Raw genomic sequence first — 14,894 nt, forward strand, 5'->3', positions numbered from 1 at the left:
GAGGAGATGTTTAACTTGTGACACTGCTAATCCTTTCCTGAAGGCTTTTCGTTCTTCCTGCACGTTGTCCTTTCGTTGCTTTTGTGAGCTGGAACATGCTTGCTCAGCCCAGTGATGAATCCATGTAATTACCTATGGATGTACCGAGATCCTGTTGACTTTAACATTAAAGATCAGTGATTGCCTAAGTATTGCACTGAATCAGGACCCCCAGGCATTTTCACATGCACAGGCCAACTTGGGAATTGGTGCACCTTATTGTAGTCCTCCACCACTGGGAATGGAGAGCAGGGTGGGGACAGCTGGGAGCACAGCTGCCAACAGGGTGCTCATCTCCCCCAGGAAATCCTGCAGTCCACACAAGCGGGATACATGGAAACAAATCGTGACTTTAGACAAAGTTCAGAGTGTGTGTTTGGTTAATCCAGTTCTAGAAGGTTGGGCTGCGTGCGGGTGGGAGTTCACAAAGGCACATGTCCCTGCAAGGAATCTGCAGGGTACTGCTGTGTGTGTAGTGTGTACCTCTGCAGGAACCCCTCTTGCAGGAGATCCAGGTTCTCATGCAAGGGTAGGGGTGATTTGTAGGTGCTCTTGGTAAACGTGCTTGTCTCCACGTTTTTATTATGCTGATACTAATTCAGCTAATGAATGCATTGTGATAGTGCTGTGTTTTACAGGGAATGTTTCACTACTGTCAAGCCTGAAGAGTCTGGGCTGAGCTTGGTATGTGGAGGCATCAAGCCTTCAGAGAAGATGATTGTCCTCAGCTGGAATGACTGACATTCCTGGGAATCACAGTTACAAAAAACCTTGGGTCTCCAGTTCATGTATTGTTCCAACCCAGCAGACACATTATATATTCCCTGTAGGGGCTCATTTGTGATCCTTTCTGGTACAGTTTGCCCTCACAGGAGTGCTCGCCCCTTAACAAGAGGGGAGGTGTTGCTGTTAGAGCAGTTCCCGCCTGGGCTTCTGCTGAAGCTCTGTGGCATTGTTTTCCCAGGCTGCTGATGGAGGAGTGGACCTTTCCTTTCTCCATCCCTTCAGAAGCCATCCGTGCTGCTTCCTCAGTGCTTTGATATTCTGCCAGCTGAGGGAGGGAAGAGCCATTTATAAATATTTCTGGTAATACAGTAAGTACTCTCACATGTTTTGCTCACTCATTTTCCGTATCCAGAAATCTATCCGACCAGAATCAGTTCACTCTCTTTTATTAGCAGAAATAGATCCACAACAATTAAAATTGATTTTAAAAAAAAAGGAAGAAAAAAAAAAAGAGAAGCAGCAGCAAGCACATCATATTGACTGTGTGTGTATTCACACTGCCTTCCAATCCATGGATAATTACCCCTCAGAGATCGTGTGCTATGTACAGTATGATGATGGAATTATGCACTTTAAAGAGCTTTAGTGAGCCTCTTAGGATGCCAATTTCTTTCCCCTTTTCTTCTTTTTTCCCCCTTCTTTTCATTGCAGTGAGTAACGATTTTTAAATGCACATGACCTGTCCTCAAAACCGAAGTAAGTCGTGTCAGTGATGTTTTGTCCCTGGGTCTGACTTTCCTTGAACTGACGCAGTAGAAGTGTACCCATGAGATGAAGTTGCATGGTCAGGGGATCTCTCGGGATTGCTGATCCTCATGAGTGAGGGGAAAGACGAGTGGAACTTAAAAGTCCTCACTCTGTTTGGCAGCAGGTACCCAAACTGGGCTTCCTGGAAGGCAAGAGGGCTTGAACGAGGCTGTGGGTACAAATCCGTAGGAAAGCAGGCTTTGTTATTTTGGCTGATTGTGGATCACCTGACCTGAACACGAAGAACCAGGGGTAGTGGTTTCTCTGACCTCTTTGTCAGAGCCAGTTCAACTGTTTTGATTTTCAGTTTTGCACACACTCACAAAATTAAAATATTGTCTATACATTTCAGCCTTACTTGTTTTTGGCAAAGTGATAAGCAAGTAAAAAACAGGGCCTCATCGTAGGAAGTGTCAAGCCATCTTAATTTTAGGCAGAAATACCAGCTCCTCCTAGAGGAAAAGAGCCAGTCCATAAATAGCTCCCAACAGATCCTTTACCCAAGCAGACAAAAGGGTGTGACGTGCAGGAGTTGCTGCTAATGCCAGATTTCATCTTTCCACTGCTAATGTGTCACCTGGGTTTGAGTTTGTCTAAGGTGTGACTTGGTGTTCAGGCAGGAGTGTTCATTGATACTCAGTGAGCAGCTCCCCAGATCCCTTGCAGCCCTTGGGAGAACATCTCCAAAGGAGTTGAAAGGGGAGGTACCTCTTGAAGCACAGCCACGGGGACTGAGGTTGCAGGGCTGCTGGTCTCCATGTTCTGTGACTGCAGCTCTATTTACAGATTTTTATCTTTTGTTGACATCTTTAATAAATGTTTGGTAACAGCAAGTGGTGCTGCATCCTGTTCCACCAGCCTGGACCAGCGGGCTCTTGTGTTAAAGGGAGAGCTCCCAAACACAACTTATTGCCCAAAAAGAGTCTTTTTAACTGGGGCTAGAGCAGCTGTGATGTCCTCTCCTGTTCAAGGAGCTGCCCTGCTCCTGTTCAAGGATGAATGAAGGTGGGCCTGGGAGTGCTCCCAGGTGTGTACAATCCAGCCCTCTCCTGCCATCCCTCCTTCCTCAGGGCTCTGTCCCAGGAGGTGCAGTGTCCTTGCTGTCCCCCTGTAATCCAGGCTGCAGAAGCAAGAACTCCTTCCACTATCCACCAGAGCCTGTGGCTCTGTGGGGTGGTTGGACATCCCATGGAGCAGCTGAGTTTATGGGACATGTTTGGGAAGGGCCTGAGGAAGTATCAGATCCTTCAGAGTACACAGCTGTCATGTCTCTAACTCCCTGACTCCCCTGGATAATGGTGAGTGGTGCTCAGAGGCACTGGCACACCTTTCCATGTGCTCGCTGATGGCTGGAGCTCCTCAGCAGCCTGAGCTGTTCCAGCCCAGCCTTCAGTCCTGCAGTTGCTGCTCTGTCTGGGCACTGCAGTCCACGGGGGCTCCGGGCTGCTCTGGTTTTTTGTGCTTCCGTGGGCAATAGGAGAAAATGTCCCTGTTTGTGTCCCTATTGTTTTAATCTAACTTGGGGAGTCATTCCTTACTCACTAAAGATGTAAATTTTAGGTGCCTAATTGTATGTTTTACTTGCCAACTCTTTCCATCCCCTTTCTTCCATGATCCCACAGCTCTCTTCCCTTCTCTTTCTTTTAAATGTATGTAGATGATGAATAGCAAATCTTCTCATAGAATTCTTCAGGAATATTTAGTGTAGGGTTTTGCTTTTGTTTGCTTTTCTGGTGACTTGGAGATGGCATGGTGAGAAAAGAAACATGTGAGCTAAACCTGTTGGTTTGAACATTGTGTCAGAAAATATCCATAAATTGCAAGTTACTACACAGATGTATAGATTTAATGAGACTGTGTAATGCCATTTATTTATGCTAAAGAATCTGACACATACGGTACTGAAAAAAGTTAATACTCTAAGAGTTATTTTATATTTTTCCATTGCCATCTGTCACTGCCTACATAATAATGATACAGGTGAAAGCCTAGCACTGCTTTAAAAAAAAATCAGAATGAATAGTCATTTAAATGTCTTGCTGCTTTAATAGCTGGTGTGTTTTAAGTTGTGGGAAGGAGGCAGCAGAGATACCCTCCCCCTGTTTTTAGTGTATTAAAATTTGAGTTTAAACAGATTTGGATTCTTGAAGTGACTTATGAAAATGGAAAATGTCTATAAACTCTACTGTCCTTTACATTTGGAAAACTTAAGGGGCTAAACCAGATGCTGCCATCCTTGTAACATACCATGTGGCTCTTGGAGCAGCCCTTTCATGTGCATCTTGAGATATGGGTGAATTTCTGTGCTCTGATTTCTGCCTTAATGGGCTGAACTCAGTACTGCTGGGATCTCTGAACTGTGAGCAGGTATTTCCAGATCCCTAAATCCTCATCCTCCTCTGCTATCTCAAATAATTAAAAATAAATAAATAAACCACGTAAGGACATCCAATTTTTTTTCTTTAGCTGCCTCGGGTAAAAATACACATTTCAAAGCAGCACCACGCTGACAGAAATCAGCATTTACAAAGACACTGGCTTTTAAGAGGTCTCCTTCAGCATTGTGTAGTCCTACTGTGCTTAGGCAGAGCTGCTTTCCCTTTTATTTCCTTTACTCACACAGGACCCAGCCCAGCAGTGGGAGAAATCTCTGTGCTCAGGCGTTTGCAGAGATCCAGAGCTGCACACAGACCTGGGGACCTGCCCATGGCTTTGCAGCAGCCACCTGCCTCCCAGGGTGCAGACAAGGCTCTGCCTCAAATAAAAACAGGTTTTGTTGTTCGTCTGCTTTTTACAATAAATGACAAAGACAGAAAATATTTTTGTGGCAGGTGCTTATCCTATAATTTTCCATGGGTTGATGAGTTGGGGAGGTGCCTTATTTAGAGGAGGAGGACACAGCTAGGTCAGGTTGCATTAAGATGATTTAGAGTTTATATAATGATAGATAAATAAAACTTTTCCTGAAACCTGTGAATGATGATATATAACTTGGTAATGAAAGCCTTTCGCTGATTTAAGATAATGTCTTTAGTGGTAAAAATGCCAGAAATGAAGCAAGGTTCTGACCCAGAGAAGTGATTCCACTGGCTTCAAACAATATCTTCTGATGTATTTTCAAATATAGTGTTGATTTCCGAATGGAAAGTTCCTTATAAAAGAAGTAATCATTACTGTTATAATTACTACCCTTTGTGTGTGCTGGAAAGCATTTTAGGAAGTCCTGCACTTTTTAAGAAGCAGAGAAAACAATCAGTGAGCCAATAAGGTTTTGGTAAATGGATGTTATCAATCACTTTATTTTTGTTTATAAGGGATGATCCATATATAGCTGTAGTTTGTCAGCATTTTTCATTACAAACTTCTAGTTTTTGTACCATATAGAGCTCTCAGTAGCCTCTTAGGGGTGAATGTTGTGTCACTCCTCAATGAGTGTTTCTTCTGCTCCCTCATTAGAATCTGAACTGGTCTTAAAAAAGTGTTCATGGTTTCATGTTTTGAGAGACAGCGTGGTTCACTACAGGACTGAGCCTTTATTTTTCCTCCTCTCTCTGCTTTTCTGTGTGCATCAGAAATAGCTCTACTGAAGTAAAGAAGAGCTGTGGTAGGAGAGGAGGCTGACAGTATTTAATGTACACATTGCAGACAGTAAGAGACTTGCTTTAGGTCAGCGAGGGAAAGAGAGACCACCCACAGCACCAGACCTGCCTCCTGCACTGCACAGCCACTGGGACATGGGGCTGCACAATGGAAGGGGCCTGGAGAACACCTGCTGGGCACCACTGCCCCCTGCATCACCTGCCCCTCCAAAACAAGTGGGAAATCATTCACACAAAGGCACTAAGTCCCCGTGGCTGCAGCATGCAGCAGGAGAGAGCAGGGGAGCACAAGGGCTGGGCAGGTCTTGTGGAAAGACATAATTTGCCAGATGAAGTTTCAAAAAAAAAAACCACATCTTGTACAACAGCAAAAGAGGTAAAAGAAACATCCTGCTGCCTCTCACCCCATCAAAACAGGGAGAGAAAAAAAGAAAAGGCAGAACAATATGTTGGATATAAAGATATATCCAACAATTGCTACTAGTTTGACCTTAGGGAAAAATCCATGAGTCCAAGACTATCATCTGAATTAGCTTGAGCATCTGTAGAGGGGGCAGCAGCTAGGAACAGAGTTTTGCTGTGTTCACTCCTCTTACACAGGGATCAGGTTCTGGTCCTGCAAGAGGGATGGGGGAATTGGAAAGGGAAGCTCCTCCTTGCACCTATAGGGAATTGGCAGAAACCCTGTATTATGTTAAGCACACTATTTGTTGCACTCTATTACTTTGTAAGTACAGGCACAAAGGGAGGGGGAGGCTGGGTCATCAGGAGTACTTTTCCTACCCTGGGATATGAATACACGACTCCAGCTTGTGTAAGTGCCGCTTGCGTAGATGCATTTGTGGGTGAAATTTGGCCTGAGGTCTTTCTGGAGAGGAATCTTGCGACACTGAGCAATCATATATATTCAATTAGGATTTCATACTCTTGCCAGATGGAGGTATGCAGCATGGGTGACTTGTGGTGAGCAAACAGTCATGCCTGAAGGCTGGGCATCTGGGGCAGATTCTGGGCTAGGTACTGCCATGCTTGCTTACACCAGGGAACTCTCTACTCAGTGTCCCAGCCTTTGGACTTCAGCAGGAATCTCACTGAATGTGACCTTGCTGGCTCAAAACATTTCTGGTATGTGTGTCACTGAAACCATCAAAATTGGGCCCTGTGATAGAAAAGAGATCTCAGTTCTTAATGCTGCTCTTGCTGGGACGCTGTTTGCTTAAATCAGAGCCCTTCCAACTGTAACTGTGGTCTTTTCAGCTTCATATTTGCATAAGCTTATGTGGTCATTTGAGCTTAAAAGTTGTTTCACACATTATAGTGCTTCAGTCTTCACTCCTTGTGTCTGGCCCTGGAGAGCTGGGTTGGGAGAAGCCAGCTGGTGATTTAGAACCATTGCTGCTGAAAGTGTGTGGTGACATCTGGGGCACTGCTGATTGTTGTGGTAGCTCAGTACAGCTGGTCAGGAGCCTGATCCAGCTGAAAAGGGTTGGTTTTTCTCAGGAAGGTTGGTTTTCAACTAGGTTGGTGTAGCATCCAATTCCACGATCACTGGTGCCAGTATGAAAGATGGAAGGGGTGGGGATTGAGGGAGGATGGCAACCACAGTTTGTGTCAGCTAAAACCTGACTGAAGCTTGGCTTAGCTATGCAACAGCATCCTAATTTAAACTAAACTTGGGTGTAACAGACCTGTTAGTCTACACTTACTGCACATACCACCTCCAGAAGAGATGAAATAAGTCTTCTGTTGCATTTAGTGAGAGTTTAAATTGACTTCAGAGGTAGCAGGCTTAAACTGAGATTCTTCAATGTGAAAACTAAAAATTTCTAAGGATCCCTAAATAAGCCGATCAGTTCTCACTGAATTTCTGGCGCATTAAGCACCTCCTTGTGGGCTTGAAGAATCCCGTTTGTGGCATGCAGAAAAGGACTCGGCACAAAGTTTCTGAAACATTCCTTCCTCTTTTTTATTAGTTGTGAACTATTTGGTTTGCTCGAACTGTTGTGAATGAACAGAACCCTGCAGAGGTCACTCATGACAAGATGGTATCACCATCCACCATTGCCCTGGCTCAGTGGCCAAAAGCGAAATCTTTGGGGCTTGCAATAAACAAATTTGACATCCAGCATTGGGAACGTCCATGATCGCACGTTTTGGTACTCGAGTCAAGAAAAGAGTTGGGTAATTTCCCTCTTTGCAGGTGACATTCACCCTCATTTGTTCCATTCAGATTCAGCTTCACTTCTCTCTAAGCCTCCAGAAAGCTTCAATCTACTGTGAGAGCAAAACTGGCTCCTTTGAAACACACCTTTCTAACCCTTGACTGAAACATCTTCCATTTCAGTGTTGGAAGGACAGCACTGCCCACAGGTGCCTTTGGAGAGACATCTTCCTTTCTCCTGAGCAGCAGATGTCTTGAGCAGATCTCACTGTGCTTATTCCTCAACATCACAGCTTTGGAGTGATGCCTGCTCCTCAGGAGAAGGGGGGACCTGCTCACTTCTCAGGAACTAAATAGTGTTTGCTAAAGCTGTTTGCTTTTTAATGTCAACCTGTTGGCTAAGTACTTTGAGGCTGTGAGGTGACAACAGAGCCAATTCTGTGCCCTGCTCTGCCACTGCTTGGCTGGCATTCTCACCCCTTGTGTGTGTGCATTTTTAAAAAGGGGAGACTTGCTGGTACTCCCTTGTTTACACATTTAATAGCTCACAATTAAGTTGAAATGAACTTGAAAAGAGTCATTAACTAAGGCCCAAATTCTATCAGCAACAAGAAACTCAAAGATTAAGTTTTCTTTCACCCAAGACTATTTTGTACTATTTCAGGAGGAAAGTATGTTTGAACATGCATTAAAGTCTCACTACACTTCTGGAGTGATGTAAACACCCTCTTTAAGGACCCTTTTTGCTACCAGAGTGCTCTTAGACTGAACAAGAGCCAGGGATCATTGTTTCCAACTTCTGGCATCCCCTACCTTGAACTTTCAAAATCCATCAAGACAGAAGGGTTCTCCCCCCTCCTCCTTTAATTTTCATTTTACAAAACACTCATCGGTTTGCCATTCTGGTTCTTAAAATTAACTGTATTACACTCACCCTTGCTGAGTGCTTTTGATAGTGTAGAAACAGGGACTTTAATAGTATAGGGACACACCAACTCCAGGGCTTGTAATGTGTAAGAATTGGGTTCAAAACCTGTTAGAAACTGGGTCATTTTCTATTTGTCTGTAGCTGCCAATTAGCAATGTCATTAATCCACTGCCTAGGAGCAGTGCATGATTAAAATAGATGGTGTCACTGACCACTGACAGCACAATATGCACAAGGCTGTGCTGTAGCTGCCTGTCATTGTGCCTCGTTTTCCAGAGGGAAGTAACAATTTCATAATTTCTTTTCAACTGTGTGTAAAGACAGGCACGTCGTCCAGGCTTTGAATGCTGCTTTTTGTTGTGTTCTGGAGGGAACCTGGAGCAGACCCTGGGACTGCTGGTGCCTCACCTGGCAGCCACTCTCTGGCCCCTTTGGTTAGGGAACACCTTGTGTCTGTGAATGTCCTTTGCTGTGCTCGCCCACAGAGCCATCCAAGGCTCCTCGGGGGCGGCAGGTTTGAATTTTGCCTCCTCAAGGATGAATATCTGAGGCTGGGCCAACGCTTTGTTTGCTGCTGGTGAGAGAAAGGGGATAGGGGAAGAGGTGTGGGAGGCCTTGAGGGGTCTGACTTGACTTGCTGCTGCTCTGGGGGTAGCAGGAAGGGGCTGGTGGTGCATGGCTGCTGCCAGGAAGGGCCAGCCTCCAGCTGGGGACCACAAACCCTCGGTGACAGCGGCCAGCCTGGCTTTCCAAGGCCACAGACAAAATAAGCATTGACCTAGGACAGCAGACAGCAGAGGAGACAGAGGGCTACAGTCCTGCTGCCTTCTCCCCGCTGTGTGACAGGAGGAATTTTGTTTCTTAGTGGGAATTGCACTCTTGTTGCTTGCTTAAGACTTTGCTTTCATTTATGCTCCACCTGAGGATCAAATCTCTCAGCAAGACAGAAGGTTTTTTTTTTCCCCATCTCACGTTGAGGGAAAAAATTTCCATGACAGAGGATGAAATACCAGGAATGGTTTTTTTAGGTGGACCTTCCAACTTCTGGTTTGTAGCCACACTAATTTGTGGGTGAAGGAAATATTTTTGTACTGAAAAGTTCCCAGGAAACTGTTTAACAGGGAATTGGAGTTTAATTGGCACTTATGAGACATTAACAATAATTGTATTCAATTTGGCCACTCAGGATAAAGTATGATTCAGGATCAGCTGATTTATGTGCTGAACAAAAGGAAAGAATAAAAACCCAACCCACCAAAACAAAAAAAAGAAAAATAAAAAAGAAAGCAACGTTAATGTGTGGACTGGAGAATACGTGCCATTAGCTTCGTATTCCCAAGTAGAAGCTTTTGTGGTGCTTGTCATATGTTTTTCCCCACAAGGTGTTTTGCCAGACTGGAAAAAGTAGAAGGAATGTATATTAGCTGGAGGGAAATGGTTTGACTTCAAGTTCATGCTTTTGCAGTGAGCTGGATTACAGTTTTATCCCTGCTATCTCTTTTGCTGTAATTTTTTTTTTTTTTTTTAGGAATGTCCCAAGAAGTTAAAAAAAAACCCAACAAAATCCATTTACTTATTTATGCTTTTATCAAGCATGTGAACAAGAAAGGCAAGGGAACACACGGTGAAATTTGATGTGGGGCCTTGTGTATGGTGCAGGGATAGCCATCAACATCCCTCGAACATTTATTTTTCCTTTGCAGCAGAGTTCATTGTGCTCCCTCAGTGCTGTAGGTGAAAACAAAGACAGTGCCACTACTAAATGATTGCAGCTTCTGAGGCTGGCTGAGAACAGAGAAAACAAACTATATGCAATTTAAGTGCCTGTTTGTTTGCAAGCTGCCACACAGCCTGATATATACACCCCAAATGATGTAAGGCAGAGGAGATGACCTGATTAGCAACGAGCCGAGGAGATCCCTGCTCCCCTCCTTGGAGACCTGGTCCCAGCTGGAGGAAACCTTTCCACAGCTAGCAGAGAGTTTCTGAAAATGGCAGTGAGCATGAAGGTGAGGGAAGGAGGAGGAACAAGCAGCCTGCACAGCTCGTGGAATAGCTGGGATGTTTTGAAGGATGCAGCTTGAATTCCTTGGGCTTTGTGAGCTCGGTGTGTGTGGGGAGGCTGTGCTTCAGCAAACGGCTCGTGCCGCTTGGTTGTGCTGCTTATCCTGTTGCATGAAAGCGTCATTCAGCAGAAAGAAGTGCTAGGGGAAGGAGAATAAAGTAAGTGGTCTTCCCATTTGTAAGCTCTCCCAGCCTTGTTCTCATGTGTGCTGAGCAGGCAGAGCTCCACAGCTGTGAATGGGAAGTCGTGGCGCTCAGCACTAACTGCACTCAAGTGTTTATTACTCCAAATCAGAGAAACAGACAAAAATTTATATACGTAAGAAGACACTTAAATCCAAGACTTTCTCATGTGAGTACATGTAAATGCGCACAGTTGGGATGTGGTTTTGGATATTTTGTGCAGTACTGTGCCAGGACAGCGTGCAGGCTCGTGGCAGCAACCTGGGCTTTTAGATGAGGAGCCCAGGGCACTATTTCTGGCTCTGCTGTAGCTACTTGTGTGGCCGAGTGTATTAAATCCTGCTCCTAAAGCCAGCGAACCGTTTCTTTGGGCTTCATTCTCAGACTTGCTGAATGCCCCGAAAGGCTGCTATTATTAGAGGGAACTGCCATTCCTTCACTTTGAAAGTGGGCTGTCCATAAATCACCAGTGTGTGCTTGCCATGGGGAGGTGGGTCTGGGACATCAGCTCTCTCCCTGACAGCCCACGGAGCTGCCAGAGCTCCTGCTCTTCCTCCTTTCTGCTCAGCCTCCACAAGGGTAGATTCTCCTGGTCAGAAGTGGCTGTGCCACTTGGGCTTGGCACCAGGGCAGGATGGCTTCCCATGGCTTCTCGTGCTGCCACTGCCATATGCAAACTGCCTCCTCTTGTCCTGTTTCTGCCCCAGGGCTCTGCCTAGGGCCACGTCCTTGCTGACCTCTCAGTTTGGGCTGGTTTTTTTACTCTTTTAAGAACAATAAATGTACCTCTGTGGTAACAAAAATATTAATTCCCTTCTATAAGTGATGCACTCAAATATTTTGTAGTTACAAAAGACCATTTGGATTGCGGTGCCTATGCTGATACAGGTCTGCTGTGATCTGATGCAGCAGTGTCCTTGCTCTGGATGGGCTTTCTCATAACAGTACTCTCTTTTCATTTCTTAGCTCCCATTAGTGCCTTGATGAGTAGCAGAAGATGTTTCAACAGTTTTATGATTAAAAAGAAACATCTTACCATTGCTCTTCTCTTATTCCTTTACTCTGTTCATTATGCTTTCCCTGGTAGTAACAGCAGTGATTTAGAATTGCAGTGTCAACATCAGTCTCTGAACCCTGTGTTTTCTGGGAAGGGGAAGATGAAGGAGGAACTCTGAATAGTAGGGCTTTTTCTTCTGACATTTCCAGGCCAGCTGTTTGAAACTGTGATGCCTCAGAGTGTTTACTTATAATTCTGTCATTGGGTTCATGTACAGGGTTGCCAAGGAGTACATGTGGCCAGAGTTTGGTGACACCAGGCAGGCCCAGGGCACAGATTTCTCCAGGTCCGCTGCAGTCACCAGCACTCGTGCCAATGGCCTTAGTACAGAGGTCAAAGACTGCTTAGATATGAAGGCTGAATCACCTCCTTGTTAAAACCCTCAGCAGGATCAAGGCTTAGGGACACAGACACGTGGGCTTGCCTTCTGGCTGACACTGTGGATGGAGGCTCTGACTCTGGGATGGGCCTTTTGGCAGGTTTGACCAACTCTCGAGGCATTGAAATGGGGGCATTTGGTGATTAAAACACCCCTGCACTGACACCCCTTTGTGAAAAAAGCCCGGTACATTTGTTTCCTTTAAAGGCTTGCTGATCCCAAAGCTCTCAGTGGTTAGAAGAGGTTTATCCTGTCACCTGAGGATCACAGAAATCAGCAGTGAGCCTGCCAGTCTCACTAGGCAGATGTGAAAGTTCTTCAACTGCACGTATTTCTCTTGCAAATATAAATAATCCAGCAGTGTAGGCTTTGCTGCAGCCCTGTTTGCCTTGGCAGTGTCCCATTGACATGAATCAGAAGGTGGGAGCAAAAAAGCACTGGAGGCTCCTCCAGAGACTGGTCTCCCCTCCATCAGGGAACCTGTCCGTGCAGGCAGGGTGATTGGGAGATTACTGGCACAGCCCACAAGCCTGGCTTCACTAGATCTTTGCGTTGGGAACAGTCCTGCTTTGTTTCCTTGTGCTGTGCCTTTGGGAACCTTGCCTCTCGGGGCACTGGGCAGGAGAGGCCTGGAAGGAGCAGCTCTGGCTTTGGCCTTTGCTCCTGTAGCTTTGGCTCCTTGAGAAGAAGGCAATTCTCGTGGTTCAAGTTGAGAAGCAGGAGGTTAGTTCTTAATCCTGCTGCATCTCTGCAACTTTTGGCAGGTGTCTGGGTCACACTGTACCCGAGTTCTTAAGATTTATAATAGGGGTAGAAATTCAGAATTGAAAGAAACCAAACCAAAGTCTTGAAGAAATAAATGGTTTTAACTTGTGATGCCATCACCACCATGAGAGTCATGATGGTTTGAGCTTCAAGGCTGTGATTTAATATTGATAACAGTAAAAAGTTTATCATGATATTAGTAGTTGGGAACGTGGAAAATACATGGGTTTAACTTTATTTTTTTTTTCTTAATTTCAGCAAATTCAGTAAAGCTAGAAATGCAAAGTGATGAGGAATTTGACAGGAAGCCCCTGATTCATGAAGATATTATCAGAGCTCACGATGGAGGAAGCAGCCTGGAAGATCCCTTCATTGGGAGTAACGAGATGGTGGATAACAGAAAGATGCAGGAGCTATCAAGCGAGGGAGGAATCCGGCTTCCGAATGGTAAACTGAAATGTGACGTCTGTGGCATGGTTTGCATTGGGCCCAATGTGCTAATGGTACATAAAAGGAGCCACACTGGTAAGCAGCTGAAAGAAAATCTGTGGCGATGTTGATGTTACCTGACAACTCTTATCTCTTCCCTTTTCGTTCTTGGGGTAGCAGGAGGCTGGGGAGGGGGAAAATAGGCTTCACTGGTTTTGTTTCTCTTCCTGCTTTCCAAACTGTGGTGCTGCTCTCTTGCTGGTGAGCATGGGGCTTCCTTTACTTTGATTTCCAGCCTTTTGTTCTTAAAAACAGCGCAAAAGTCTGGAAATTGCTTTTCTTACTGTTCTTGACTGGAGCACCGTGGTGGGAGTCATTCTCTGGCACGGGGGCAGGTGGGTCTTGTTGTTTGTGTGTGTGCAGTGCAAAGCTTTTGAGCCTTTAAGAGGAGTCTTAGATGTTCTTCCATTGGAGGTGCTCACAGGTGGACAAGAGCAGCAGCTTCCTGGGGATCTCACACTTCTTTTGGAAGTGGCTGGGCCTGGGATGAGCAAACCCTGGAGGGGACACTCATTACCCAGTGATCTTGATGCCAGGGTGGGCTTGCTGCTTGTGTGACAACTCCTTCAGCTGTCACCTCAGCTGAGCCACCCACCTGGCTCCCCCACACCACCTCAATGCCATTCTGGAGGCAGATTTCAGTGCTTGGTCTCTCCCAGCACTTGGATTTTTATTACCATTTGGAGTCCCAAACAGCTTATCAGGCTTTTGTGGGTTTGAGAATGTAAGAGGCACAGGGAACCTCTGCAATATGCTGATTGGGCAGGTCTTTGTGGTTTGAAAAATAGGCCTTGAGCTTAAACTGGGGTATATTTTACCATATTTAGGCTAATATGGTAAAATGGTGTGCCCAGGAAGCTGGTACTCACTCCCCTGTGCTGCCCACTCCTCAGGTGGGAGCAACAGTCACCTCCAACAGAAGTACAGGTGGTGCTAGAAGATGATGCTGTCTGGTCTTGCAGCAGTCTACCTTTGATTCAAAAAAGCACTTAAGCTTGTGCTTAACTTTTATGAGATTTAAGCACATGTAAGTCACCTGAAGGGCTTCAAGATATGCTTAACTTTGGATACATGCTTAAATCTTATTAAGGTTAAGCACAGGTTTTTGTGGTGGAGCCTCAGCAGGTGCTTGTTGTTTGTATTTTCTGGATATTTTGCCTTTTATCTTTGCTATTATTTAACGGGGTGAGAGACTCACACTGGCTGAGATCTGTGAAGATATAAAAAGAAAGGTGGAGTTTTAGAGTAAGAAGGACCGTGTAATCCGTTTGTAAACCTGGTAGTTTGTAGTCCAGTAGTGTGCTCTTGATGGGCAAGAAATCAATAGAATTTCTGTACAGAGGAATAATAAATATATATTACATAGTTAATCTCCTGTATATGAGTTGTATTGATAAAAACTTGACCTAAGTGTGTAATGCAAAGCATGGCAGTATCGTTAATGATGCTCTCATGATTTTAGATAGGAATTATGAGAGGGGAAATGGAGAATCAAAACCTTGATTAACAATTTGACGTGCTCTTACTAGAAGAGGGAAAGAGAAACAAGAATGTACCAGACTGAGTCTCCAGCTTTCAACCTCCTGAAAAGTTTTCACTGGCACTTGCGTGTATCTGAGCATATGTGTTGTAGGTGCACCAGAGTCCATGTATTTGAACTTGAACAGCTAAACTAGCCGTGCTAAATTTAGATTTAG

At 45.0% G+C, this 14,894-nt stretch overlaps 1 protein-coding gene across 18 annotated transcripts in view; it reads left to right on the forward strand.

Moving 5' to 3' along the window:
- The window catches only part of IKZF2 (IKAROS family zinc finger 2), a 117,426-nt gene that overhangs the window by 48,818 nt on the left and 53,714 nt on the right, over positions 1–14,894 (forward strand). For 12 of the 18 annotated variants that reach the window (XM_064433621.1, XM_064433608.1, XM_064433606.1 and 9 more), the window contains one exon: positions 12,967–13,233. In XM_064433621.1, coding sequence (XP_064289691.1) covers positions 12,967–13,233 — 267 coding nt within the window. Of the gene's footprint in view, positions 1–475; positions 569–677; positions 893–1,003; positions 1,134–12,966; positions 13,234–14,894 lie in introns of those variants that run through there. The other 6 variants (XM_064433613.1, XM_064433622.1, XM_064433617.1 and 3 more) reach the window with 5 other exon arrangements.

The sequence above is a fragment of the Passer domesticus genome, chromosome 10 (genome assembly GCF_036417665.1).
Source record: "Passer domesticus isolate bPasDom1 chromosome 10, bPasDom1.hap1, whole genome shotgun sequence".
Lineage (NCBI taxonomy): Eukaryota > Metazoa > Chordata > Aves > Passeriformes > Passeridae > Passer > Passer domesticus.